Source organism: Leptopilina boulardi, unplaced genomic scaffold (assembly GCF_019393585.1).
Source record: "Leptopilina boulardi isolate dan_hultmark-lab unplaced genomic scaffold, ZJU_Lbou_2.1 LbouV2_273, whole genome shotgun sequence".
NCBI classification, from domain to species: Eukaryota; Metazoa; Arthropoda; class Insecta; order Hymenoptera; family Figitidae; genus Leptopilina; species Leptopilina boulardi.
The window spans coordinates 2,679,386-2,704,173 of NW_026137833.1; the positions used below are offsets into that span (position 1 = coordinate 2,679,386).

Consider the following 24,788-nt stretch of genomic DNA (forward strand, 5'->3'; position numbering starts at 1 on the left):
CACTCTAGAAAAAACACACTTGCAGTGAAAACCCTATTAACCCCTCCAAAGCGTTTCTAACCTCTTTTTTGTGTGTTTACAGTCTGATGTATTTTATCCTAAAAAAAAGTTTGCACATGGAATGCGACCGGTTTTTCTTAAACAATTTTTAATATAATATATGTTAATAAAGTTTTGGTATACAATTTATACATTATGAGCATCATTTTCAATATTTGCGTAAGATTTTTTTAAAAGGTAAAATAAAAAATTTCCTCTAAAGAAGACTGGGAAAAAAAAAAAATATTATTTCAAAATGAGATTGGTGAAACCAAGTTGGGTTTCTCACGATGGTAAGTATTTCATATTATTTTATTGATATTATTTTTTTAAAATTAAAAAGAGTTGCAATTGTTTATTATATATCGTTCTAACCTCAAATTAGATAATCCGATATTTTCGATCGATATTCATCCGGATGGAAAAAGATTCGCCACCGGCGGACAAGGTGAGTTTATTATTAATTTTCGTATTTGCTAAGAATTAACAAAAATTTTCTATTTGTAAATATAAAAAAAAAAGTATTTAAAAGTATTCAAATTTATGAATTTGAATATTTTTCACAATAAAAACATATATACGCAATATATGAAATTAAAAACTTAATTGAAATTTATTTTTTCGATTTTTTTTTTATTGATTGATAAGAATTTGATAACTTACAAAAAATTTGAAAATCCATTTATTTGCATTTTGTTACAAAAGAAATTTGTAAAAAGAAGAAATAATTTTCGAAAAGTTTTTTCTTATATAAACAAAAAAATATGTTGAAGTTCACAATATTTATTTATCAATAATTTTGAAAAAAATATATTACTATGTAAATTATTATAATTTGTTGTCTAAAAAATATCTTGAAACGTTTTTTTATTTTTAACAGTTTTTAAAAGAAAAATTTTGCAGGGAAAAATTTTCATTATATTATGCAAGTAATATTTCTTTTTTTCCAATATTGATCATAAACATTTTGAAGTTCAATGACGTCAAAAAATGAGGTTTTTTTTGCACATTTTCTTAAATTAGGAACAGAAAAAATTATTACAAAAAAAAAAAATTGCAAAGTTCTATTTTTATGTTAGCTATAGAAATTTAAAAAAAAAAAGTACAAAATGAAATTAAATTTAATGGATTGACTAAAACTAAAACTAGTTAAATTGCAAAAAAAAAAAAATTGTTACTTTTTTTTGAAAAAATTAATCCATGTTTGAGTCAATTTTTTGTAACTGAAGGTATAAACCCTCTTTGCCTGACGTAAAATAAACCCTATGATCTACTTTTACTGAACTTTCAGTTGATAAAGTTATGAAATACTTCGATATTAAATGAATTATTCCATATTTTGCAAGGGTTCGACCCTGATGAAATGCTGTAACGAAAAAAGAAAGAAAATTTTTAAATTAATAATTTCGAAGTTTTTCGTGATAACAGGGTGTCTAACGGTCAGGGAAGTCAGGAAAAAATTAGGGAATTTCTTTAATTTTCTGCAATTTTTTATGAATAAATTAAAATAACTATTAGGTTCAAAATTTTTTTTTACTTTTTTCCCAAAGCAAATGCAAATTAAAAAGTTAGCTTTCACACTCAATTATTAAACATGTGATATATCTTATATTCATTAAGTAAATAATTATTTACTACTATTTATTGAATATAATAAATGATTTTTTAAACTTGGATAACAATTAATTAAATTTTTCCAGTGAAATATTTGGTTTTTTAATAAAAAATAAAATATATTTGATACAATTTTATTTTATCGGTTCAACTTCAAATAAAGTAAATTATTCATTAATACAAATAATTTATTATTTAACTAGCAAAGTTAAACGCGCCAAATTGAGTATGTAATAGTTTGTTATAAAGAAATTAATATTAATATTATCAATAATAATTTAAATTTATTAGAAAATTATTACATATTAAATGATAATAATGAAAATTATTTATTATATAATTAATATTTAATAGAATTGAAACGAAGTTGAAGTACCTAACGTTTATCAACAAAAACATTTAAAAAAAAAAAATTACTAGTACGAAATTTCCTGGCACATTTTTTTTTCTTTTCATAAATTTTTTTGTATTTGTAACAGTTTTTGAGAAAAATGCAAAAAAAGTAAATTTTTCTAAAAATTACTTTTAATTAAAATTTTTATTTTAATTCGTTATAAAATGTAAAGTTCTGAATTCTTTTACATACAATTTACAGGATTTATAGTTTAAACTATCCTTTAAATGATCCTTAATAATAATTCATTTTTAATTTTATAAAAAAATTATTAATTTTTTTGTTGCTCAGTGCTGCAAGGCTTAATATTATTTAAAAGCTTCGTTTATGTAGGGATTTTTCTCTGAGGATAAACTTCCTCTGAATAAAATGTTCATTGATAATAAAAAAAAGTGTATTAAAATAAAACTTTACAGTAATCTTTATTGTGTATCAATAAAAATTTTATTCATAGGAATTAATAACTTTTTTTCTAATTAAAAAATGAAGAATTATTATATTAAGGATCATTTAAAGGATGGTTTAAACTATAACTCCTGTAAATTGTATTCAAAAATATTCAGAACTTTTCATTTTAGAACGAATTAAAGTAAAAATTTTAATTAAAAGTGATTTTTATGAAAAATTTAGATTTTTGCTTTTTTCTCAAAAACTGTTACAAAATACAAAAAAAAATTTATGATGAGAATAAAGATGCGCCAGAAAATTTCCTACAAGATATATATAATAATTTGAAAAAATTTATTTTTAAAAATTGATCTTTAAGGTACCAGGGGCCAACGAATACCGCTGTAGAAATTTTAATTATAAAATATCCGGTGGCTCATATTTAACATAGGCGGAATATTTATCTGAAAAATGCTTTAAATATTCCGCCAACAATAAATATATGTAATTTAGGGTCAATATATAACTTTAAACAAAAATTTCGTTGATAAACGTTGTGTACTTCAGCTTCGTGAATTGAATTTTTGAATTTGAATTTGGAATTTTAAAGAAACTAATTCCGAAATTTGGAAACTCAATTATACAACTTTGGCAAAAACGAGAAAAAGAATTGTCAAAATTTGACACAAATTTGACACGTCATAAAATTACAATTCAAAAAACTCGTGTAATCAGAAAAGACCAACTTCAAGTTAGGACAGAAGGACAGACCAAGCATTTTATTATTATATATATATAATAATAATATAATAATGTTAATACCCACATTTAACTTATAAAAGTTTTTACGGCGTCAAATATTAAATTATCGAATTTCTATTTAGCAAAATTGTATAATGTGAATTTTTTATTATGCAAAATTTTTAATTTACTTCTCTTAAAAAGCATTTTTTCTAATACTTTTTTAAAATTTTAAATTAATACAATTTCAATTTAATGAAATTTATATCTATAAAAATTGACAAAAAAAGAGAACTAAGTAGAATTTTTCTTAAATGAGAATTCTGTTAAATAAGAATTAGTTGGAATTAAAATTTTCTTTAATAAAAACTTTGTTAATTAAGAATTTTGTTAAATAGAATTTCTGTTAATTGTGGATTTATTCAATGACAATTCTGTTAAGTAAATATTTTGATAAATCGAAATTTACTAAAATAACAATTCTGTTGAAAAAATTTTTCTTTATGCAATTTTTCTTGATATAAATTCCATTAAATTGAAATTGTATTAATTTGAAATTCGATTAATAAATAAATTTAATAACTAATTGTAATTGTTGAAAATTAAAATTTTTTTTTTGAAAAATAATTTTTAACAATTATTAATTATACTTACCAGGACACATTCGTGGGCCAATGCCAAATGGCATATATGGTGGACCAGTTAAATTTTCTGATTTTTCAAAATTTTTTGGATCAAAAATTTCCGGATTTTTAAAATAATTTTTATCATAATGAAGACCCGTTAATGAAATCATTATGGGTGTATCTTTTTCAATTTTTAATCCCGTTTCTTGAATGATAAAATCTTTAGTTGCTGTTCTATCAATAGTGGGAACAGTTGGATGTAAGCGTAATGTTTCACAAATAACACTGTCCAAAAATCGTAACGACATTACCTGTGCAACAAGTAAAAATAAAAAAAAGAAATTGTAAAAAATTTGGAATTTATTTAAAACATTTATTATTTATGATTAATTATTTACTTCTTTTTATTGATAATTTAAAAAAAAATTACTTCCAAAGAAATTTTTAAAGTTATTATTTTTTTTTAATTTCTTCAGATATAATTATTACTTTTTAACCCTTTGAGTTTTTTATACAGATGTAAAGTAATTTCTTTTTTTTTTTATTTATTAGAAATTTTACGATTCAAAAAAAGAAAGTATCAGTTTAGAAAAATACAAATTTTTTAAACCCGTTTTTTCAAAAACTAATATTTTTTTTTTGTGAAAACCAGAGATTAAAATAGAAAAAAAATGTCGAAGATCAATTTTATAAAAACCAAAAAAAAAAAAATTGTAATTTAATTTGTAAAAAACTTTTCATACCATATCGTAAGTTATCACTCCATTCGTTTTCTTTAAATTTTCCTCTATTTCTTTTCTTAATTTTTTTTGGATTTCTATATTCGATGCCAATTCGAATAAAGTAAATGACATTAATGTAGATGTCGTATCGAATCCAGCGGTAAATAAAACAATTGCCTGTGCAATAATATCGTTCAATTCTAAAATAATAATAATTAATATTTTTATTATTATATTATTATTATTATTATTATTATTATTAAAGACGTAAGTTGTAGATTATGTGGTTCAAAAACGGAGGACATAGAGCATATGGGCAAATCCACAGAACCGGCCGATTTCATGTTACTCACATATTTTTCTATTTTAGAAGTATTATATTAATTATTTTCATACTTCAACCATTTTGTAATATCTCTGAGAACCTATTGAAATAAGAAAATTGAATAAATGTGAACCTTCTAGTCTTTTATAAAAAATAAAATCGAATTAAGTAACTTAAAAAATGAAATTTACGGTGTTACTCCAGGTATAAATTTTAATTCTTATAGGTATAACTTGTTCTGCATAGATCCGAACAATTCCAAACTGTGGTGAATTATAGTTTACTTATTGAAGAATGTTTTGAAAGTAATAAAAAATATGTGCTCTTAAATAAAAAGAAATGATAGTCGTTGAAAGTAGCGTTACTCATTATTTTATAATAATGAAATGTCTATACATTTTTGTAAATATCTTTTGCGGCGATTATTCTATTTGAATTTTTCAAATTGGAGCTTATTGCTTGTGAACAGACGAACAAATGTATGTATCATAGAATAGAGTGCAATCAGAATTAAAGAAAATATTCCAATAATTATCACTCTATGTTTAAGCGTGAACCATTTTCAACTTAGCCTTTTTTCAGTAGCACAACTACAGGATAAAATATGATGAGTTGAAAACATGTGTGATTATATAAAGACATTATTATAATTCTTGTATGCAAACGCCAAATTATATTTTCAATTTATAACGTCTAAAAATTAAAAATAAAAAAAAATTTATCGAAATTTAACTAGTTAATCGTGAAAAATGAATTATCCTTTCATTTGTTTTATTTTCAAAGTTATATCAAAATCGATGTCAATAATGTCAGTTTGTTGGTTAAAATAGTTAATATCAAAATTAGTAAGTAAACAATTTAATTTACAGAAATAAAAAATTAAATGCTAATAAATAAAATATATAATAAAATATGATAAAATATAAATAATTTATTTTTGATAATTAAAAAATTAATTATTTGTATTTTATCATATTTTATTATTCAAAATGTTTTGCACATATTTCAAATAATATATAAAAAAAACAAAGAAATGCCATTTTTAATTATAATTTCCAGAAGAAAAATAATATTTTCGTTTTTGGCTTTTAACTCAAACGGCATTAAAATAAAATGAATCACGCAAGAAGATAATTGTTCTTGAATATATTTTAAAGAAAGTAAACCATAAATAAAAGGTGTGCTTGCTATTTGGAAAATTTTCATCTTGATAAGTAAAAATCGGCCGGTTCTGTGGATTTGCCCATATCTGGGTATGTAAAAAAGCTAGAGAGTTGATAGAAAAAAAGTGGGTTGAGGAAGTGGATAAGTGGACCGATTGCGGCAGAAATGTTAATCAGCAAAAAGTTCGGGAAATTTTGTCTGATAGGCCGAGTATAGCTCTCTGCAGATACACAAGAGCTTTCGAGGAGATAGCTAAATGTAAATAAAGCGGTTTATAGTTTTAAATGTTATAAATAATTCTAATGTATTTTTAGTTAAGTTAATTGAAACTATTCATGTTTTTAATAATTTGCAAATAGGGTAAGAATTCCTGAAGTGGCCCCCTAATATTTTTTGTGTAATAGAAAAAAGTGATACTCACATATTTTGGTAGTCCATGATGTCACTAAAAAACCTCTGAAACGATTTTTCAAAATTCGAATTTTTTTAAAAGTTATAAACAATTAATCTTTTTTGCAACGTTTTGGAAAAAATTCTGTATCTTGAAATTGGCCGAACCGATTTTAATAAAAATTGGATTGGAGAAAGATTAAGATACGTACTTTTGATAAATAAATAAATTATGAATAAAAAGTATAATTTGTTTAAACAAATTATATTGTTAATTTTTAACTTTATAAATTAACAATGTTCTCAGTCGATTTTTCCAATTTTTTTTATAGAATCATAAAAAGGGTCTTTTCACGATTACATGACAAAAATAAAAAAGTGGGATTCTCAAAAACTTTAGAAGATACAGAATTTTTAGTCTTAACGCGCGCGAGTTTTCTGAGCAGCTCACGCATACGGCGCGGCATCTCCCGCGCGCCCCGCTCCAACCAAGACTCCATGAGAGTTCCCGATTATAATATTTTATTAACTCAATTAAACTAAATAGTTGTTTATATGTATTTTATAATTCATATCATTTTTGTTTATATTTAATAATTTTTATTGTTTCTAAAGTTTCTGTTTATAATAAGTTTCTGATTATTTAATTTTAATGATAAATTTTCAACGTTTTTTAATTGTTTTGTTTATGTATCAATGAATAATAAAATATATTATTGCGAATCCGTGTTTTATTTTTTTAGACCGCATTGTTTAACGTTTGCTGTCAAAATTTTAACAAATTTCACGTTTATGCGTACTGAATGAAAATTTGCGCGTTTTCACGTGAAAACAAAAGAATCGCGACAATCGTCTGGTCATTCACCTAACATGATAATTTCGTTTTTAGATCATAGTATTTTCTTTACGTATACATAAATGTAAGTCCGTGTTTGTTGTTTCGATTAGTATTTTTCACGTTGTATATTAAAAATTTTACTTTTTCGCGTATGTGCTATAAAAACAAATCTTAAAATATGCCAAAAGCAAATACTTGCTGCAACCCGTTGAAAAAAACGAACATAAAGCAGTTTATAAAAATCTTGTGAAAGTGCCTAATTCGTGGAATTATAGATTTAAAAATTTAATAGGACAGTTCATTTGTTTTTCGTGCAAAGCAGCCATCAACACATTTAACAAAAACAATTAAAAAACGTTGAAAATTTATCATTAAAATTAAATAATCAGAAACTTATTATAAACAGAAATTTTATAAATAATAAAAATTATTAAATATAAACAAAAATGATATGAATAATAAAATACATATAAACAACTGTTTAGTTTAATTGAGTTAATAAAATATTATAATCGGGAACTCTCATGGAGTCTTGGTTGGCGCGGGGCGCGCGGGAGATGCCGCGCCGTATGCGTGAGCTGCTCAGAAAACTCGCGCGCGTTAAGACTAAAAATTCTGTATCTTCTAAAGTTTTTGAGAATCCCACTTTTTTATTTTTGTCATGTAATCGTGAAAAGCCCCTTTTTATGATTCTATAAAAAAAATTGGAAAAATCGACTGAGAACATTGTTAATTTATAAAGTTAAAAATTAACAATATAATTTGTTTAAACAAATTATACTTTTTATTCATAATTTATTTATTTATCAAAAGTACGTATCTTAATCTTTCTCCGAACCAATTTTTATTAAAATCGGTTCGGCCAATTTCAAGAGACAGAATTTTTTCCAAAACGTTGCAAAAAAGTTTAATTGTTTATAACTTTTAAAAAAATGCGAATTTTGAAAAATCGTTTCAGAGGTTTTTTAGTGACATCATGGACTACCAAAATATGTGGGTATCACTTTTTTCTATTACACAAAAAATATTAGGGGGCCACTTCAGGAATTCTTACCCAAATATGAAAAAATATGTATATGGGAAATGTAAAAGGCCGAAAGGTCATACATATGAAATTAATAAATCTATCTAATCTATTATTATTATTATTATTAGTACTTTTATTATATAGACACGAAAATTTAAATTCAATGTTAAAATTTTTACTCACCTAAGCGTTCCTCATTTTTTATTTCAATTAAAATATCCAATAAATCATTTCTATTTATACCTGATTCTTCTCTACTTTCTATGATTTTTTTAAATTCTTTTGCAAAAAATTCACCACTTTTCTTTTCAAAAAAACGACAATCAAAAAAATCTTTTATATACGATGGAGTCAAATAAATTGCCGTCAATTCAAATGAACGCCAAAGTGTAAAATCTCCGAACATCATTTTTCCAAATTTTCGAAATTCTGCATCATCATTTTTTAGACTATTCAATTTTAATCCAAAACAAATTAATCCAATTATATCAGTTGTATATTTTGCACAAATTTCTTTTATATTGATTGTTTTTCCAATTTCTATATGAAAAAAAAACATTTAATTTTCTTTTAATAACCTTTTTTTTTTTAATTCAATAAAAATTAATAAATGCTTGAATTATAATAATTTTCTAAAAAAATTAATAATTAATAAAATACAAATAAAAGCAAAATGAATCTTACCTAAATTCAATGAGTCCAAATATTCGTCTAAATCATTTGTAACTTCAATTAAATAATTAAAATCGGCTCTTATTTTTTTTGGTGTAAATGCTGGACTTAATTTTTTTCTCAATTTATTCCATTCAAAATGAGATAAAAATGGCAAACTTCTATTACTCAATGGATCATGTTTACTTGATTTCATAAATTTATCAGAAAATTCATGAAAATTTGTCGCAAGAATTGATTTAATAATTTTTGGATCAATCAATAATAATGTGGGCTTATCCACAATATAAATACCCACATATGGTTTATTTTTGTATTGATTATAAAATTTTTTTACAATATCTCCCGGTGATTGACTTTTAAAAAAATAATCTGCAAAATTTCCAAAGAATGGATAAGGTGTTATTTGTGTGACACCTAATTTTCTCCAATAATAAAAATTTCGTGACATATATATCACTATTGTTAGTATAATAAAAAAAATTATTCCTATTAATGTCCACATTATTGTCATTTTAAAAAACAAAAACAAAAAAAAGAAAATTGAAAGAAATAATTTTTTTCTATGTGATGACAACGATTGATTTTGTTTGCGGATTCACTGTGTGACTGATGCGATGAACTCTTCAAACTCGGCGAGTTGAATGAAACCCCTTCCCAAATGAAACTGAAAATGAGTGTTGCTTTATAAAAATGATACAAGACATATAACTAAACGAAAACTTTAATTAATTTCATATCTTATCAAGGAAATATAAGATGCTACTTTAAAAAATATTTATTTATTTTAAATAATAATTGAAAAAAAAAATTAAATACTAATATTTTTTGTTGAAATATGTTCTAATAATACATATTTGACAATGATTTTCTAAAATTTTACTCAGAAATATTTTAAAAAATAAATTATATTTTTTTCTAGAAAAAAGAATTAATATACAATATATTTTTTGATTAAATTTTGTTTAAAATTTTCACGAAGCTGAAGTACGCAACGTTTATGATAAACAATTTTTAAAAGATATAATTTTTCGCCTAAAAAATATTTCTTGTAGTTTTCAAACAAATTATATAAAAAAATATTTTTCAGTCAAAAAAATTATAGAACTTTTCATTAAAAAAAAAAAATATTTCTTTAAAAATCATTTATCATAAACGTTGCATACTTCAGCTTCGTAAATTTTCCGTTTTTCTGGTGAGAAGATATGGTTATTTGGAAATTGTTCGAAATTTGTATAACTTCAAGATTTAAGCTAAAATATTTCATATTTAAAAAAAAAAAAAAATTAAAAATACTTAATTTTAAGCAAATTTTGTGTTTCAAAAATATTAATTTATTTTTTAGAAAAAAAAATTTCTAAAAAGAGTGTAAATTTGTTATTGTCAAATATGTAATATTAGAATATTTAAAATTATTTCTAAAAAAATATTAATCAATAATAAAATAAATTTTCAATATTTCAGAAATTTAAACTCAACTTTTGAAAAACATTTAAGGGTGATTCTCTCAAAAAGGACAAATTACGCTTTTAAGATATTTTGTTAAAAAATATGGAAATTAATTATTGAAATTATTTAAAATTCTGTCAGCCATACGTTAGGATTTAACAATTTTCAATCGGACCACTAAAGAAAATTTTAAAAAAAGGTAAAATAACTGAAATATTGAATAAAAACTGATGTTACGGAATGGAGTTTTAACACTAGTTTTCATCCAATAATTCAGTTGTTTGCCATTTTTTTGAAATTTTCTTTATTGATCCCATAAAAATTTGTTGAATTTTATCGTATGGCTGGGAGAATGTTTATTAATTGAAATTAATGTTATTATTTTTTAACAAAAACCTCGTCCAAAAATTGTGAACAAATAATTTGTTCTTTTTGAGAGAATCACCATTAAGCAATTTCTTTTTTTTAATGTATTGTATTAAAATTGTGTTAAGATAATGCAAATTAATCTTGAAATTTTAGATGTCTTATTTTACAGTTTACAGACAGATAAAAATTGTTGAAACAATTGAAAAAAGAGAAATCGATAAAAGTCTCAACTGACAATTTCAGTCATTATATTTTAATTATATAAATTAAATTAGTAATTTTATATAATTGAAAATTTATTATAATTCTCATTTATATTGAATATTCTCACAAAATATTGAAAGTAAAAACAAAATTAAAAATCAAAATTCCCCAAAAAATGGCAGTTTTTTAAAAAAAATTAATATTAATTGGTATTACTAATAATTGATATTATTTAATTAGCATTAATATTTCTAAGCAGTACAAAGATTTTCAAAGAATTTTTTCTTAAAAATACACATATAATTTCAAAAATGGGTGTGAAAATTTTTATATTCGTTATCATTAAATTTAACACAAATCAAGAATTTTTTGCCTGCGAATGTGGTTTAAAAAATTTCAAAATCAATTTAGAATCTATGTTTTTAATTGGAGAAAATATTTTAGCTTTCGTTTAATAAAAATCGTATCTTTAAAAAAAGTGAAATTTTCCGTTTTAAATAAGAATAATAAAAAATTTAAAAAAAAAATCTGATATCACTATTAGAAAATATAATAAAAAAAAGCATATTAGAAATATATTTTATTAATTTTTTTTTGTTTTATATAAATATTCTCAACATTAATAGAAATATGAATAAAATAGGTGCTGATTCAGGACGTGTTGTAATATGGAATATGGAACCAGTAAAGGATGAAGCTGCCGAATTAAATCAAAATATTCCGAAAATGTTGTGCCAAATAGACAATCACCTTGGTACGTTTAATTTCTTATTAATTTAATAATATAAAATTTTTAAATTAACTTAATTTCATAAGTGATAAAAAAATTATAATAATTTTAATGAATGAAAAAATTATTTTAAAATTTTTTTACCGAGCAATAGAATTTTAACTCACTGAAAATTTTAAATTATATTGCGTCCTTGCTCTCTTAAATTACTTTTCTAGTATACTTCGATCCAATAGGTAAAATCACAAGACTGTAAGAGTTCATAAGAATAAGATTGACCCCACTCCATCATCTGGGACTGAGTTGCATATAAAATGAAATAAGACCGCTATATGAATTTAAAAAGCAATTACAGATTGAATTTATATGGTTTTTAAAAGGATATAAATTCAAAAAGCAGATTGTAGATTATAAAAAGTAATTTATTTTGACTTTTAAAAAGCATTGTAATTTAACTTGATTAAATTTTTGAGAAAAAGGAACTGTAAACTTTTATTAAATATCAGTTTTATTGAATTCAAATCTGAAAATTGAATTAAAATTTATTTTTATTAAATAATTAGTGAAATTAATTAAATTATCAAATTTTAGTTTAAGACGTTATTAAATATTTAATAATATTAAAATATTTATTAACTAATTGAATACAATATAAAACGAAAAAATTTAGACGATTTTTGAATTTCACTCCAGCTGAATAAATTAATAGTAATTTTTTATGTAACGTCACAAAATTCAGTTTAAAATTACACTTTTATCCATTAAAATGTATTAGAAATTTTAAATTCTTAAAATATTAAAATTTTTAAATATTAAGTTAGTTATGACGTGACTGCTAGCTGAATATTGATGCTATTATTAAAATACGTTTCACATAATAAATATTTGCAATATTTATTTATTATGTCTATTATTTCAGTGTTCTTTGCCATCTTTATTTTATTAATAAGCTCAATTTTGATAATTATTGTTCGATTTCAATGCGAAATGTAATAACATTTAACTTTAATTTTTTCTTTCTAACACTGTTAGGTACTAGAGAGTTTTTTTTTAAAGTTGTAATTTTGTTTAATAACGGTTTATTTTATTAACAAAAAGGTTTTCTACAACTTTATCGTATTGAATTTTTAAAAAAGTTTACTATTTTTTTAAATATTGACATTTGTTTAGAAAAAAATTCAGAAAAAAAAAAATTGCAATGAGTTTTAATAAAAAATTTTTAAACATAATTATATGGATTTAATAGAAATAATTTAATATTGAAAGAGTTTCAATTAAAAGTTTTGACTTTTTCTATTTTTAAAAGATTATAAACTAAAAATTTCAAAAATAATTCAATTATCGAAGAATTTATTCAAAATTATGAAATAATTAAGTTTTTTTTTAAATATTTGAATTTTCAAATATATTGAATTAAAACAATTGTAAATGATTGAAATTTCAAAAAATTTTATTGAAAGCTTTGAAAATAATTGAATTTTTAAAAAGAATTTTATTAAAATTTTTGATAATATGTAATTGAATTTTTTTTTTATTTAATTTAAATCATTCTTTATACAATGTTTGTTTAACATAATTTGCATTGGATTGAATTTTTATTTATCACAATTTTTTAAAATAGAATTCACATTTGGTAAGAAAAAAAAAGAAAATTCGGAAATGTTATAAATAAATAAAAATTGCATATTTATTATGTAAAATGCATTTTAACAATAGCCACGTGACAAATACCTTAATTGGATGGTTAATATGAGATCTAGATAATTTTTAAGTTTAATCAAGATTAATTCGATGAGTAATAATCTAATCTTATTAATTCCGGTAAAACAAAAAGCTATCAGCTATGGTTAGTAACATAATAATCGACAATCATGTCGAACATGATAAATGTAATTAAATTTTAGATGTGATTCACTTCTTTATTATGTAACATAATCATTTAAAAATATTAAAAATATGAATCAGACTTATATTTAAAACGGTAGGTAATGGTATATTTCAATAAATAATAAATACTATATGAAATGGAAGTGTGGAAAAGATTAATTATTATATTCGTAGAACCCCATTGAATTAATTATCATAAACTTTTATTTTAAATTTTTGTTTAATCAACGGAATTTCGTTTTACAGTAGAAACTAGTTTATCCGGACTAATAGATGCAGAAAAAAAGTAATTTCATTCATTATTCGAATTCAGAATTTCGGAAAAAGTTTTAAATAATGAAATTTTCGAAGAATTTCATTAAAATAATATTGAAAAAAAATTGTTTTTAATGAAAATTTATGAAATAATTGAAATGTCAAGAGATTTTCAATTGAAAGTTGTATAAATTTGAATTATTATGGAATTTTTTCTCTATATTTCAGATAATAATTGAATGTTAGAGAATTTTCAACTGAAATATGTTCTAAATAAGTGAATTTTGATGGAGTTACAGTTAAGATTTTTAGAAATAATTGCATTTTTTGAGATGTAAAAGATTATAATTTTGTTGTAAATATAAACATTAATTGAAAAATTATTTAAATAATTGAATTTTTGAAAAATTGTATTATAACTTTTAAAATAATTAATTAAACAAAGAATTATATTAGATAAAAATTTGGGAAAAAATTGTCAATTGAATTAACATTCAATTAATTATTATTCCATTACTAATTGAATTTAAAATAGTTTGGGGAGTTAACATTTTTTTGAAATTAATTTATCGAAGAATTTTAAATAAAATTTTCAGAAATAATTGAATTGTAGAGAATTTTCAATTAAAAAATGTTTTAAAAAATTGAATTTTGATTTTTAAAATTTTTAATTAAAATTTTAATAAACTTGAATTATTAAAATTTTTTTAAAATTATTTAAAAAAAAAATTAATTTTAAAGAATTAATAATTAAAAAACGTTTTATGTAGGTACCTAATTGAAGTTTTGAAAAACTTGATTCAAATTATAATTCAAAAGGAAATTGAAGTTAAAAATTTTAGAAATAATTGATTTTTGTAAGGGCAATAGTTACAATATTTGAAACTAATTGGATTTTAAGAAGATTTTTAATTAAAATTTTCGTAAATTGAAATTTTTGTAGATATTTTATAAGCTTTAAATAATACAGGCCTCGGATTATACGACTGTTTCGACTATTTCCGACTTTTTTCGATTTATTTTAATAAAATGCGACTATTTCGACTTTTTTTTACATTTTTTAAACAAATTTTTAAATAAAATATATTTTTTTTAGTATAAAATGCAGATCTTCTTTAGATCTTCTTTATTTCAATTATTTAACAAATTTTTAACTAAAATTCTTCACTAACTTAATTATTTTTAATAATTTTAATGAAATTTATCACAAAATCAATTATTTCAAATTATTTTTCAATTAAAATTTTTATAAAAATTTAACAATTGTTTATAATTTAAAAAAATATATCAAATAAAATTACCAAAAATGTTTAATTCAAAATCATAAATCAATTCAAAATCAAATAAAATTCAATTATTTTCAAAAATTTCAATTCAAAATCTACTAAAATTCAATTATTACCCAAAAGTTCAATTCAAAATCAAAGAAAATTCAATTATTTTCAATATTTTCAATTCAAAATCTTTTAAAATTCAATTATTTCCAAAATTTTCAATCAAAAATCAACTAAAATTAAATTTAAATTCAAAATCAATTAAAATTCAATAATTATCCAAAATTTCAATTAAAAATTAATTATTATCAAAATTTTCAATCAAAAATCAACTAAAATTAAATTATTATCCAAAATTTCAATTCAAAATCAACTAAAATTCAATTATTTTCCAAATTTTCAATTTCAAATCAAATAAAATTTAATTCTTTTCAAAATTTTGAATTCAACATCATCTAAAATTCAATTATTCTTAAAAATTTCAATTCAAAATTAATTATTATCAAAATTTTTAATCAAAAATCAACTAAAATTGAATTATTATCCAAAATTTCAATTATAATTCAATTATTTTCAAAAATTTAAATTTAAAAACTTCTAAAATTTAATTATTTCTAAAATTTTTTGAAATTTAACAATTTCAATTATAAATCTAAGAAAATTTAATTATTTTTAACTATTTTTATAATATTCTTTGAAAATTCAACTATCTGAAACCATTTTTCAATTAAAAATGGTTTTCAAATTATTGTATTTTTGTCCGCAATTTCTAATAAATTTTTTAGCGGAATCATCAAAAATTGTTAATTAAAAATCACTTGAAGTTCAATTAATTTAAAAAATTTCAATTGTAAATCTTTGAAAATTCAATTACATTTAAAAAATGTTATCTGAAATTATTTTTCAGTTCTGTAAAATTTAATTATTGTCTGAAAATTAACATAATCTTTTAATATTCAATTATTTCTAAAAATTTTAACTTTAACCTTTCTAAAAGTATTATTATTTAAAAAAAAAATTTATTTAAAAATCTGTAATATTTTTTTGTTAAAATAAAAAAAATCGACTTTTTCGACTTTTTTTGGAATATAAATCGACTAAAACGACTTTTTTTGTCCGAGGCTTGTTTTTAAGAAGTTTTAGTTTTTTTTTTTTTTTTTTTTAAAATATTTGATGAAACTTATAGAATGTTGATTGAATTCTTTCAATAATATTTCATGACTATAAAAATTCTTCTGAAATTTTAAAATTAAAAAAAAATGAATTTCTATCTCAAACAGCTTGCGTAAATTGTGTACGATGGAGTAGTGAAGGCCTCTTGGCATCGGGTGGTGATGACAAGCTTATAATGATTTGGAGATTGTCAGGCGCAAATATCGGCGGAAGTTCCATATTTGGTGGAAAAGCAGGCGTTGAAACATGGCGTTGTATCGCAACATTAAGAGCGCACGAGGGTGATATTTTAGATATTGCTTGGGCACCACACAATCCATGGCTTGCGTCTGCATCAGTTGACAATAGTATTATCATTTGGGATGCTACAAAATTTCCATCAATTATTGCCGTTCTTAAAGGACACACGGGTCTTGTTAAGGGCGTCACATGGGATCCAGTTGGTAAATACATTGCCTCACAATCAGACGATAAGACACTACGTGTTTGGCGTACAACTGATTGGGGTGAGGCGACATTAATATCGGAACCATTTGATGAATGCGGTGGTACAACACACGTTCTACGACTCTCATGGAGTCCAGATGGACAATATTTAGTTTCTGCACATGCAATGAACGGCGGTGGACCAACGGCGCAAATTATTGAAAGAGATGGATGGACGACGGATAAGGATTTTGTTGGACATCGAAAAGCCGTTACTTGCGTTGTTTGTATTTTTTTTTTATTTTCACTTCGTAAATGATAATTCGAAAATTGGAATGATTTTGTTTTTTTTTTTTTGCAGAGATTCAATAGTAAAATTCTACAAACAAAACAACCGGGTTCTTCGAAACCAACGCAGTATTGTTGTGTGGCAATGGGATCGAGGGATCGTTCACTTTCCGTTTGGTTGACGTATTTGAAAAGACCTTTGGTTGCTATTCACGAGTTGTTTAAGGATTCGGTTCTTGACGCTAGTTGGTCACCGTGTGGAATGCGTTTGGCCGCATGTTCCTGGGATGGTTCTGTTGTTTTTATTGAATTCTCCGAAAAAGAAATTGGACAACCTTTAGATCATGTTGAACAAGTAGGAATTTAATAATTTTTCCTCTATTTTACTGTCAAAGAATTCCCTAAGATTTTTTTTTTTATTCGTTTCTTTTGTAGAGTAAAGTTCATGAACGTATGTATGGAAAACCTTTGATCCAAGGAGGAAGTGGTTGCACAGTAATGGAATCGGCAGAATTGTTGAATGTAAAACCTCCAACTCCAAAGAATCAGACACAATCGCCAAAAATGACAAATTCCGTACAGACTGTAACGTCATCAACGCCAGTCAAGGCACCTATTAATAAACAAATTGAAACGCGAACTTCAGATGGAAGAAGAAGAATTACTCCAATGTTTATTCCTCCTCCAGCTGACACAATGTATGTACTTTGTTAATTCAATTTTTTTTTCATAGTTATTAAATTAAATTTTTATTTTTAAAAGGGATATCACGACTGGAATTGGAGTTAGCGCTCCAACATTCTCGAGTACTTCACAAACGAAGAGTTCAATAATAATTGAAAAACGAGACGATATTGTCACTCCAAATGTTAGTACAACTGTGAATATAACAACGAATGCATCGGCGCCAACATTAACTTTAAAACGTCGTGAACAATCAACACCAAAACCACATCATCATTCGAGTCCACATAAAAAAATGAAATTTGCCTCCGAAAGAAGTGGATCGCAAATATTTTTACCAGCATTAAAAGCAGCGAGTTCTATTTCTCAACAAGCTGGTCATTATGCTGTTACTGTAACAAATAGTCAGGGATTAGCTAATTTACAAGTGTTTCGCGGTACTGATTCTGAACCATTGTGGAATCTTTATTTAGGTTATAATGCCGTTGCACTATCAGCATCACCTTCTATTATTGCATTGGGTCTAATTGATGGAAGTGTTCATACTTTTCATCCAGCTAAAGGAACTCGTCCTGTTCCACCATTGGCACCACCTGCGCCATTAGCACGACTTCATGCCGTTGGCAATGCAGTAAATATTAACACAAAATTTTTTATTTAAATATAAATTTTATATTTGTAAAATAATAAAAAATTTACTTTTTAAATTATTTTTGAAAAAAAATAGGTAATGGTGATATCAAGTTGTGGAGCAGTTCGAGTTTGGGAAATTGGAAATGTCTGTCGACTTATTGTTTCTACTTCGGCGGAACATTTGGCAGCGCCAGGAACTTCTTTATTGTCCTGCACATTGTATAATGGAATGCCACATCTTGCTTTTACGAATGCAAGAGCTTACATTTATCATAAAGAAATGGGTAAGATTTTTCATTGATAAAAGATAAATGATTAACAAAAAGGTAAGTAGAATAAAAATTCTTATAAATGGGGGATTTCATTTGAAATTAAAAGTTGGGATGATTTCACTTTCTCATATTTAGATACACAAGTTAAATTCTTATGAAAAATATTCTTTAAGGTGAAGAGAATTCACAAAATAAAATTTGAAAAAAGTGGGGTTTTTTGAGTAATTTCAATTTAATTTTTTTTTTTAAATGACCATCATTTTGTTATTTTTGAACATTTTTTAATTTTTCCAACGGATTTTTGTAAGAAAAATGAAAACTCTTTTAAATGCAAAAATAAAAAAAATGAGACATTTAAATTACACAGGGTGTCTAGCGACCTGGAACTTCTTGAAAACTTGGAAAAGTTCTTGAATTTTTTTTTTTACCTGGAAAACCTGGAAAAGTTCTTGAATTTTTCATCAGGTCCTGGAATTTTCATATTTCGGTGTAAGAATTTTTTTCCAACCGCGGTTTGGAAATACAAAATTCGTAAATGTTTTTTATGTACATATTCTTATGCAAAATTCAGGACTCGGATTGCAGGACTTTTTCGACTCTTTTCAATGTATGAGACTATTTTCAAGTTAATTTAATAAAATGTGACTTTTCCGACTTTTTCTAAAACATTTTTTAAAAAGAAAATACGACTTTATTAGAATAAAATTCAAATCTTCCAAAATTAAATTATTTAAGGGGGAGTGACACCTTTGACCCGAAACAAAATAGATTTTTTTTTTTTTTTTTGCTTAAACGATAGTTTATTATGTATAGAATAGAAATAAATTATACCATGAAAAGTGATTTCGAAGTTATTTTATGTGAAAAAAATCGAAATCTGCAGAAGGTGTCAAAGAGCTGCTTTAGAGTACGTAGCGGATTTTTTTTGGTTTGTTTATTTTTTTTTGCAAATAGATTTTTTGAAAAAATTTCACCCTAAAAATCGACTTTTTCCCCACTGATTTGCCCTGCAGAAAAAGGGGATCAACTTTGCCGTCCTCTATAGGCAACAAATTGAAACATTTTTTAAGTATAAATATATTTTCGTAAACTGAAAAAGTTAACAAATAAAGTCCTCAAAACCAAATTTTGTTTCCTGTGTCTTAAAAAAATTCATGAAAAACAGGTTCAAAAGAGACCTCAAAGGTGTCACTTTCCCTTAAAAGAAAAATTAATTATGTTTAATGATTTTAATTAAGCTCTTTAAAAATTCCATTTATTTATGTGTTTCAATTGTAAATTTCCTGAAGTTTAATTATTTCTAAAAATTTTTACTTGAAATCTCCAAAACTTCATTTACTTCTAAAAAATTTAACTGCAACTTTTTTTAAATTTCTTATTATTTCTAAAAATTTTTACTACATTTATTTTTTTGAATAATATTTTAATGAAGTTCTTTGAAAATTTAATTATTTAAAACATTTTCTAAACTTTTTAATTCGAACAATTTGCATAAATCATATTTCAAAAAAAAAATTTTTTTTTAATAATTTTAAATTATTTTTTAAAAAATTTGTCCTATACTAAATTGAATTATTGAAAATTTGTCTCAGTTTAATTTTGAATTATTGTAATTAAAATTTTTTTCAAAATATCCCTATGAAACATTTTTATTAAGTAATTAATAAAGCTTATGGGCGATTCCACGTGAGATTTACATATGACATTTTAAATTCGATAAATATATTTTTTTTCGATTTTTATAGAAAAAAAATGTTTACGTATTTTTTATAAGTGCTTAAATTTTCTCGAGTTATGAATTTTTAAAAATCTGATTTTTTCGAGTTTTTTTAAAATACACCTAATTTCAATGACATCTAACTCTAAAAGCATTGAATTTACGAATTATGACCAAGATACAAAAAAGTTTCAGTTTTTCATCGACTTTCAAAATATGTTAACGAAAAAAAAAATTTTGAATTTGTTTATAAAAAACAGCGATTATTTATAAACAAATTAAATTTTTTTAAATTAAGGGGCGATTTTTTTTTTATTTTATTTTTACACACATGAAAATAAGAGGAAAATTTTATAATAAGTTTTGGAGTGGGCCTGATGATCCTTTTTTTAATATAATTTGTTTAAAAAAAGTTTTTACTTTTTTCGTTTTTTTTTTTTATTTTTCGAAATGAAAAGTGTTTTGGGCACTAGGATCTTTTAGTAAACTCATAGAAAAGCAAATTAAAATACATTTTATTTTGAAAAATAAAAAAAAAACGAAAAAAAGTAAATTTTTTTTTAAAAACAAATTATATAAACAAAAGGATCATCAGGCCCACTCTAAAACTTATTACAAAATTTTCCTTTTATTTTCATGTATGTAAAAATAAAAAAAATTTTTTTTTTTAAATCGCCTCTAAATTTAAAAAAATTTAATTTGTTTATAAATAATCGCTGTTTTTTATAAACAAATTCAAAATTTTTTTTTTCGTTAACATATTTTGAAAGTCGATGAAAAACTGAAACTTTTTTTGTATCTTGGTCATAATTCGTTAATTCAATGCTTTTAGAGTTAGATGTCATTAAAATTAGGTGTATTTTATTTTTAAAAAACTCGAAAAAATCAGATTTTTAAAAATTCATTACTCGAAAATTTGAGCTCTTATTTAATTTCTAATTACAATTGTTTTATAATAATAATAATAATAATAATGAAATATTTACTAATTGTATTTATTTAAAAATAAATGAAAGGGACTGTTTTGATTTTTTTTGTTTAAAAATTTTTTTGTATAAAATTCAGGTGATTGTTAATAAAAATATAATTAAAAAGCATACATATATATATAATTATATGTTTATTTTGTTTCCTGTTCTATTAGGAACGTGGATGTTAATTGGCGATAATCAAGATCCCGTTTGGCGTTGGTCAGCTCATAATGCTTCAAGCACATCTGGAATACGTGTACCGAGAGGTCCTCTTTCTACATTACAAGAAGGACTTCATCGAACTGCAGGCAGCAGTCTGTCAAATCCTCGATTACCTCATAGTGCTCCATGCGTTGTTTCTTATTTAGAACAACAATTATTGGCTTCAAAAGCCCTTGGAAGTGCACAGGAATATATTCATTGGCTTATGGCTCTAGTTTCTTTTCTATTGACTCAAGGTTCGTTGAAAATTCAAATACCATTCTTTTTTTTTTCATCAAATTAACTGAAAAATCGAGATATTGTATATGTTTATTTTTTTGTTTCTTCTCTAGATGGTTTGGAAAAACGTCTGAGAATTATTCTTGATGACCTCATGGGACCGAGTCATAGTACGGCTGTCAAAAGTGTCTGGGAACCATCAATATTGGTATTGTAGTTTTCTTTTTTTCAAAACAATATTTCTGTTTGTTTTATTTTCAATTTAATGACACGAAGAATCGGATGAAATTTTATTTCTTAAATTGAAATTATAAATTGTTTTCTTTAAATTTCAGGGCATAAAGAAACATAAATTACTAGGAGACGTTCTAGTCGTACTAGGTGGACATCTTCGATGGCAGAGATTATATTTAGAATACCGTGAACAATTAACAACTATAAAAACTGCTGCTAACGTTTAAGAGTTTATTTTTCATTTTTTTTTTTATACTAAATATAAAATTTTGTATCTGTACATTGAAATTAGCTTAAGCTTAATGATTTCAATAGTTTTTTTTTATTTTATTTAATTTTTTTTTGTAAAAGATAATTTAAGTTGTATTTAAAAATGTGATTTATACGTGGAAAAAAAGTTTATTGTATATGTATGTACTTATTTTTTAAGAGAATTTAAAAGTTACTGAATTTTTCTCAGTAATTTCTTATCGCTGCTTCTTAAAGAAGCCCGCTATGTTCAGAATATAAAAATGTCACAAAAGAAAGGATGAATGGGAAATATATATATATATTTTTTTTTTTGATAATAAAAACAAATTTTCTAAACGATTGTATTGCATTTTACTTGTTCATAGGAATATATTATTGTTATAAATTGTAGTTTTACACCACCTTTTCTAAGCTCTGTTTTGTTTTTTATATAAAAATACATAGTAAAGCACAATGTGCAATAAAGCGAGAAATCTATAATTTTTTTTTTTTAAAGCAAAAATTACCCGAGGCTTTCAAGCTGAATAGTATAACAATTTTCTTAAATGTGCGTTATCAATATTCTTTTTAATGAAATAGCACCAGCGCTTTTTCATTTCAAATATACTTACGTCTCCAACATAAGTATAAAAAAATAACAATAGTCAATTCAATCTTTTTTTTTCTTTCCATAATTCATTCGATTTGCGAGGTTACAAAAAAATTTTCCTTACATCACTTTTCCATGCGTCTTTGAAATTCATTTGTACACATTTAATACACATTCATAATATACAAAAAAAAGAGACAAAAAAAAAATCTGAATTAAGGCTTGATCGTTTGCGATTGTTTTTTTTAAACTGATTGGTCCATTGTATTCAAGTTATATATGTACAAATTTGTGATTCCTGTAAAAAGTATATCACTGATATATTTTCTTTTTCTCACTTTAAAAATTCTCACTTCTGCAATATATCTGACTAGGGGGAAGTTTCCTTTTTTCTTTTTTTTTTTTTTTTGTTCAAGATCCAAAAAAGGTAAAAACATTACAAAGGTGGAGGTCCATTGGGATATTCGACTAGAGGTGTAAAGCTCCTTGCAAGATTATTAGAGAGCATACAACTATAATCTTCCTCGGCCGAAGGTACCAATGAGGCAGCTCCTAAAAGCAACAACATCAATCCTTGAATTGGAAGAGAAGCTCGTAGTACTCTTCCTAAAAATCGGCATCCACGGACAAGTTTTGTCTCGTTCTCTTCGTCACCACTGAAACATTTTTAAAAACAAAATTTTTCATTTATTTTTTTCATGTTGAGTGAGATTTTTTTTATGATATTGAAAATTAATAATAACTATTATTTGAAAAAAACAACTAAAAATCAGAGTGTCTAGCGTTTTTGCCAAATAAAATTTCAGGACTTTTCCAGGTTAAAAAATTTTTTTTTTTTAATAAATAATGACAAAAATACATTAAATGTACAAGATTAAATTATTTTAAGTCTCTTTTTATAATAACAGGCCTCAGATTATACGACTTTTTTTTTTAATTACGACTTTTTTCGACTTATTTTTAAAAAATGCGACTTTTTCGACTTTTTTTACATTTAAAAAAAAAATTTTAAACAAAATACCCTTTTTTTTAGTACACAATGTTAATATGCTAAAAGATTTTCTTTATTTCAATTATTTAAGAAATTTTTAATTAAAATTCTTCACTAAATTAATTATTTTTAATAATTTTAATGAAATTCTTCACAAATTCAATTATCTTAAACTATTTTTCAATTAAATTTTTTTATGAAATTTAATAATTCTTTATAATTTAAAAAAAAAGTATCAAATAAAATTACAAAAATTTTTAATTCAAAATCACTTGAAATTTAATTATTTTCAAAAATTTCAATTATAATATTCTTCGAAAATTAAATTATCTGAAAGCATTTTTCAATTAAAAACTTTCAAAATTCAATTTTTCTATGTGATTTCTAATAAATTCTTCATCAACAGAACTCACGAGAAATTTCTCTTATTATAATTATTGTCTGAAATTTAACACAATCTTTTGAAATTCAGTTATTTTCAAAAATTTCAATTTAAAAGCTTCCAAAGTTTAATTATTTCTAAAATTTTTCATGTAAAATTTTTTGAAATTTAATAATTTTAATTATAAATCTCCTGAAATTTAATTATTTTTAATGATTTTTATAATATTCTTCGAAAATTCAACTATCTGAAACCATTTTTCACTTAAAAAGTTTTCAAATTATTTTATTTTTGTCTGCAATTTCTAATAAATTTTTTAGTGAAATCATGAAAAATTTTAAATTAAAAATCACTTGAAGTTCAATTAATTTCAAAAATCTAAATTGTAAATCTTTGAAAATTCAATTACTTTTAAAAAATGTTATCTAAAATTATATATGATAAATTATTTGTAGTTCTGTAAAAATTTAATAATTATCTGAAAATTAACAAAATCTTTTGAAATTCAATGATTTCTAAAAATTTTAAATTTAACTCTTTCAAAATTATTATTGAAAAAAAATTTTTTATTTAAAAATCTGTAAAACTTGATGATGTATTATATGAAATTTTGTTGACCATAAAAAAT

At 23.2% G+C, this 24,788-nt stretch overlaps 3 protein-coding genes across 10 annotated transcripts in view; 1 reads left to right on the forward strand and 2 right to left on the reverse strand.

Moving 5' to 3' along the window:
• Positions 1 to 59: 59 nt before the first annotated feature.
• On the forward strand, positions 60 to 23,196 carry LOC127281561 (protein HIRA homolog). The gene is made up of 11 exons (XM_051305309.1): positions 60 to 332; positions 425 to 487; positions 11,605 to 11,715; positions 16,388 to 16,989; positions 17,068 to 17,349; positions 17,430 to 17,692; positions 17,757 to 18,309; positions 18,406 to 18,595; positions 21,445 to 21,729; positions 21,826 to 21,920; positions 22,048 to 23,196. The coding sequence occupies exons 1-11, from the start codon at positions 296 to 298 to the stop codon at positions 22,171 to 22,173; spliced, it is 2,607 nt and encodes an 868-aa protein (XP_051161266.1). The 5' UTR covers positions 60 to 295; the 3' UTR covers positions 22,174 to 23,196.
• LOC127281564 (cytochrome P450 6k1-like) lies at positions 948 to 12,161 on the reverse strand. Of its 3 annotated transcripts, none has more exons than XM_051305315.1 (6): positions 11,859 to 12,161; positions 8,952 to 9,311; positions 8,451 to 8,807; positions 4,545 to 4,723; positions 3,830 to 4,112; positions 948 to 1,405 (listed from the first exon to the last, which is right to left on the reverse strand). In XM_051305315.1, exons 2-6 carry the CDS (start codon positions 9,133 to 9,135, stop codon positions 1,233 to 1,235), a joined length of 1,176 nt encoding a protein of 391 aa, XP_051161272.1. In that variant the 5' UTR covers positions 9,136 to 9,311; positions 11,859 to 12,161; the 3' UTR covers positions 948 to 1,232. The 3 variants fall into 3 exon arrangements, with proteins under 3 accessions (XP_051161272.1, XP_051161271.1, XP_051161273.1); XM_051305314.1 differs by having other exon boundaries at positions 8,952 to 9,606; positions 11,859 to 11,980; XM_051305316.1 differs by having other exon boundaries at positions 11,836 to 11,971.
• Positions 23,024 to 24,788, reverse strand: part of LOC127281559 (muscle-specific protein 300 kDa) — a 175,545-nt gene continuing 173,780 nt past the window's right edge. For all 6 annotated transcript variants that reach the window (XM_051305306.1, XM_051305305.1, XM_051305304.1 and 3 more), the window contains one exon: positions 23,024 to 23,443. In XM_051305306.1, coding sequence (XP_051161263.1) covers positions 23,224 to 23,443 — 220 coding nt within the window. In that variant the 3' untranslated portion in view covers positions 23,024 to 23,223. The remainder of the gene's footprint in view (positions 23,444 to 24,788) is intronic.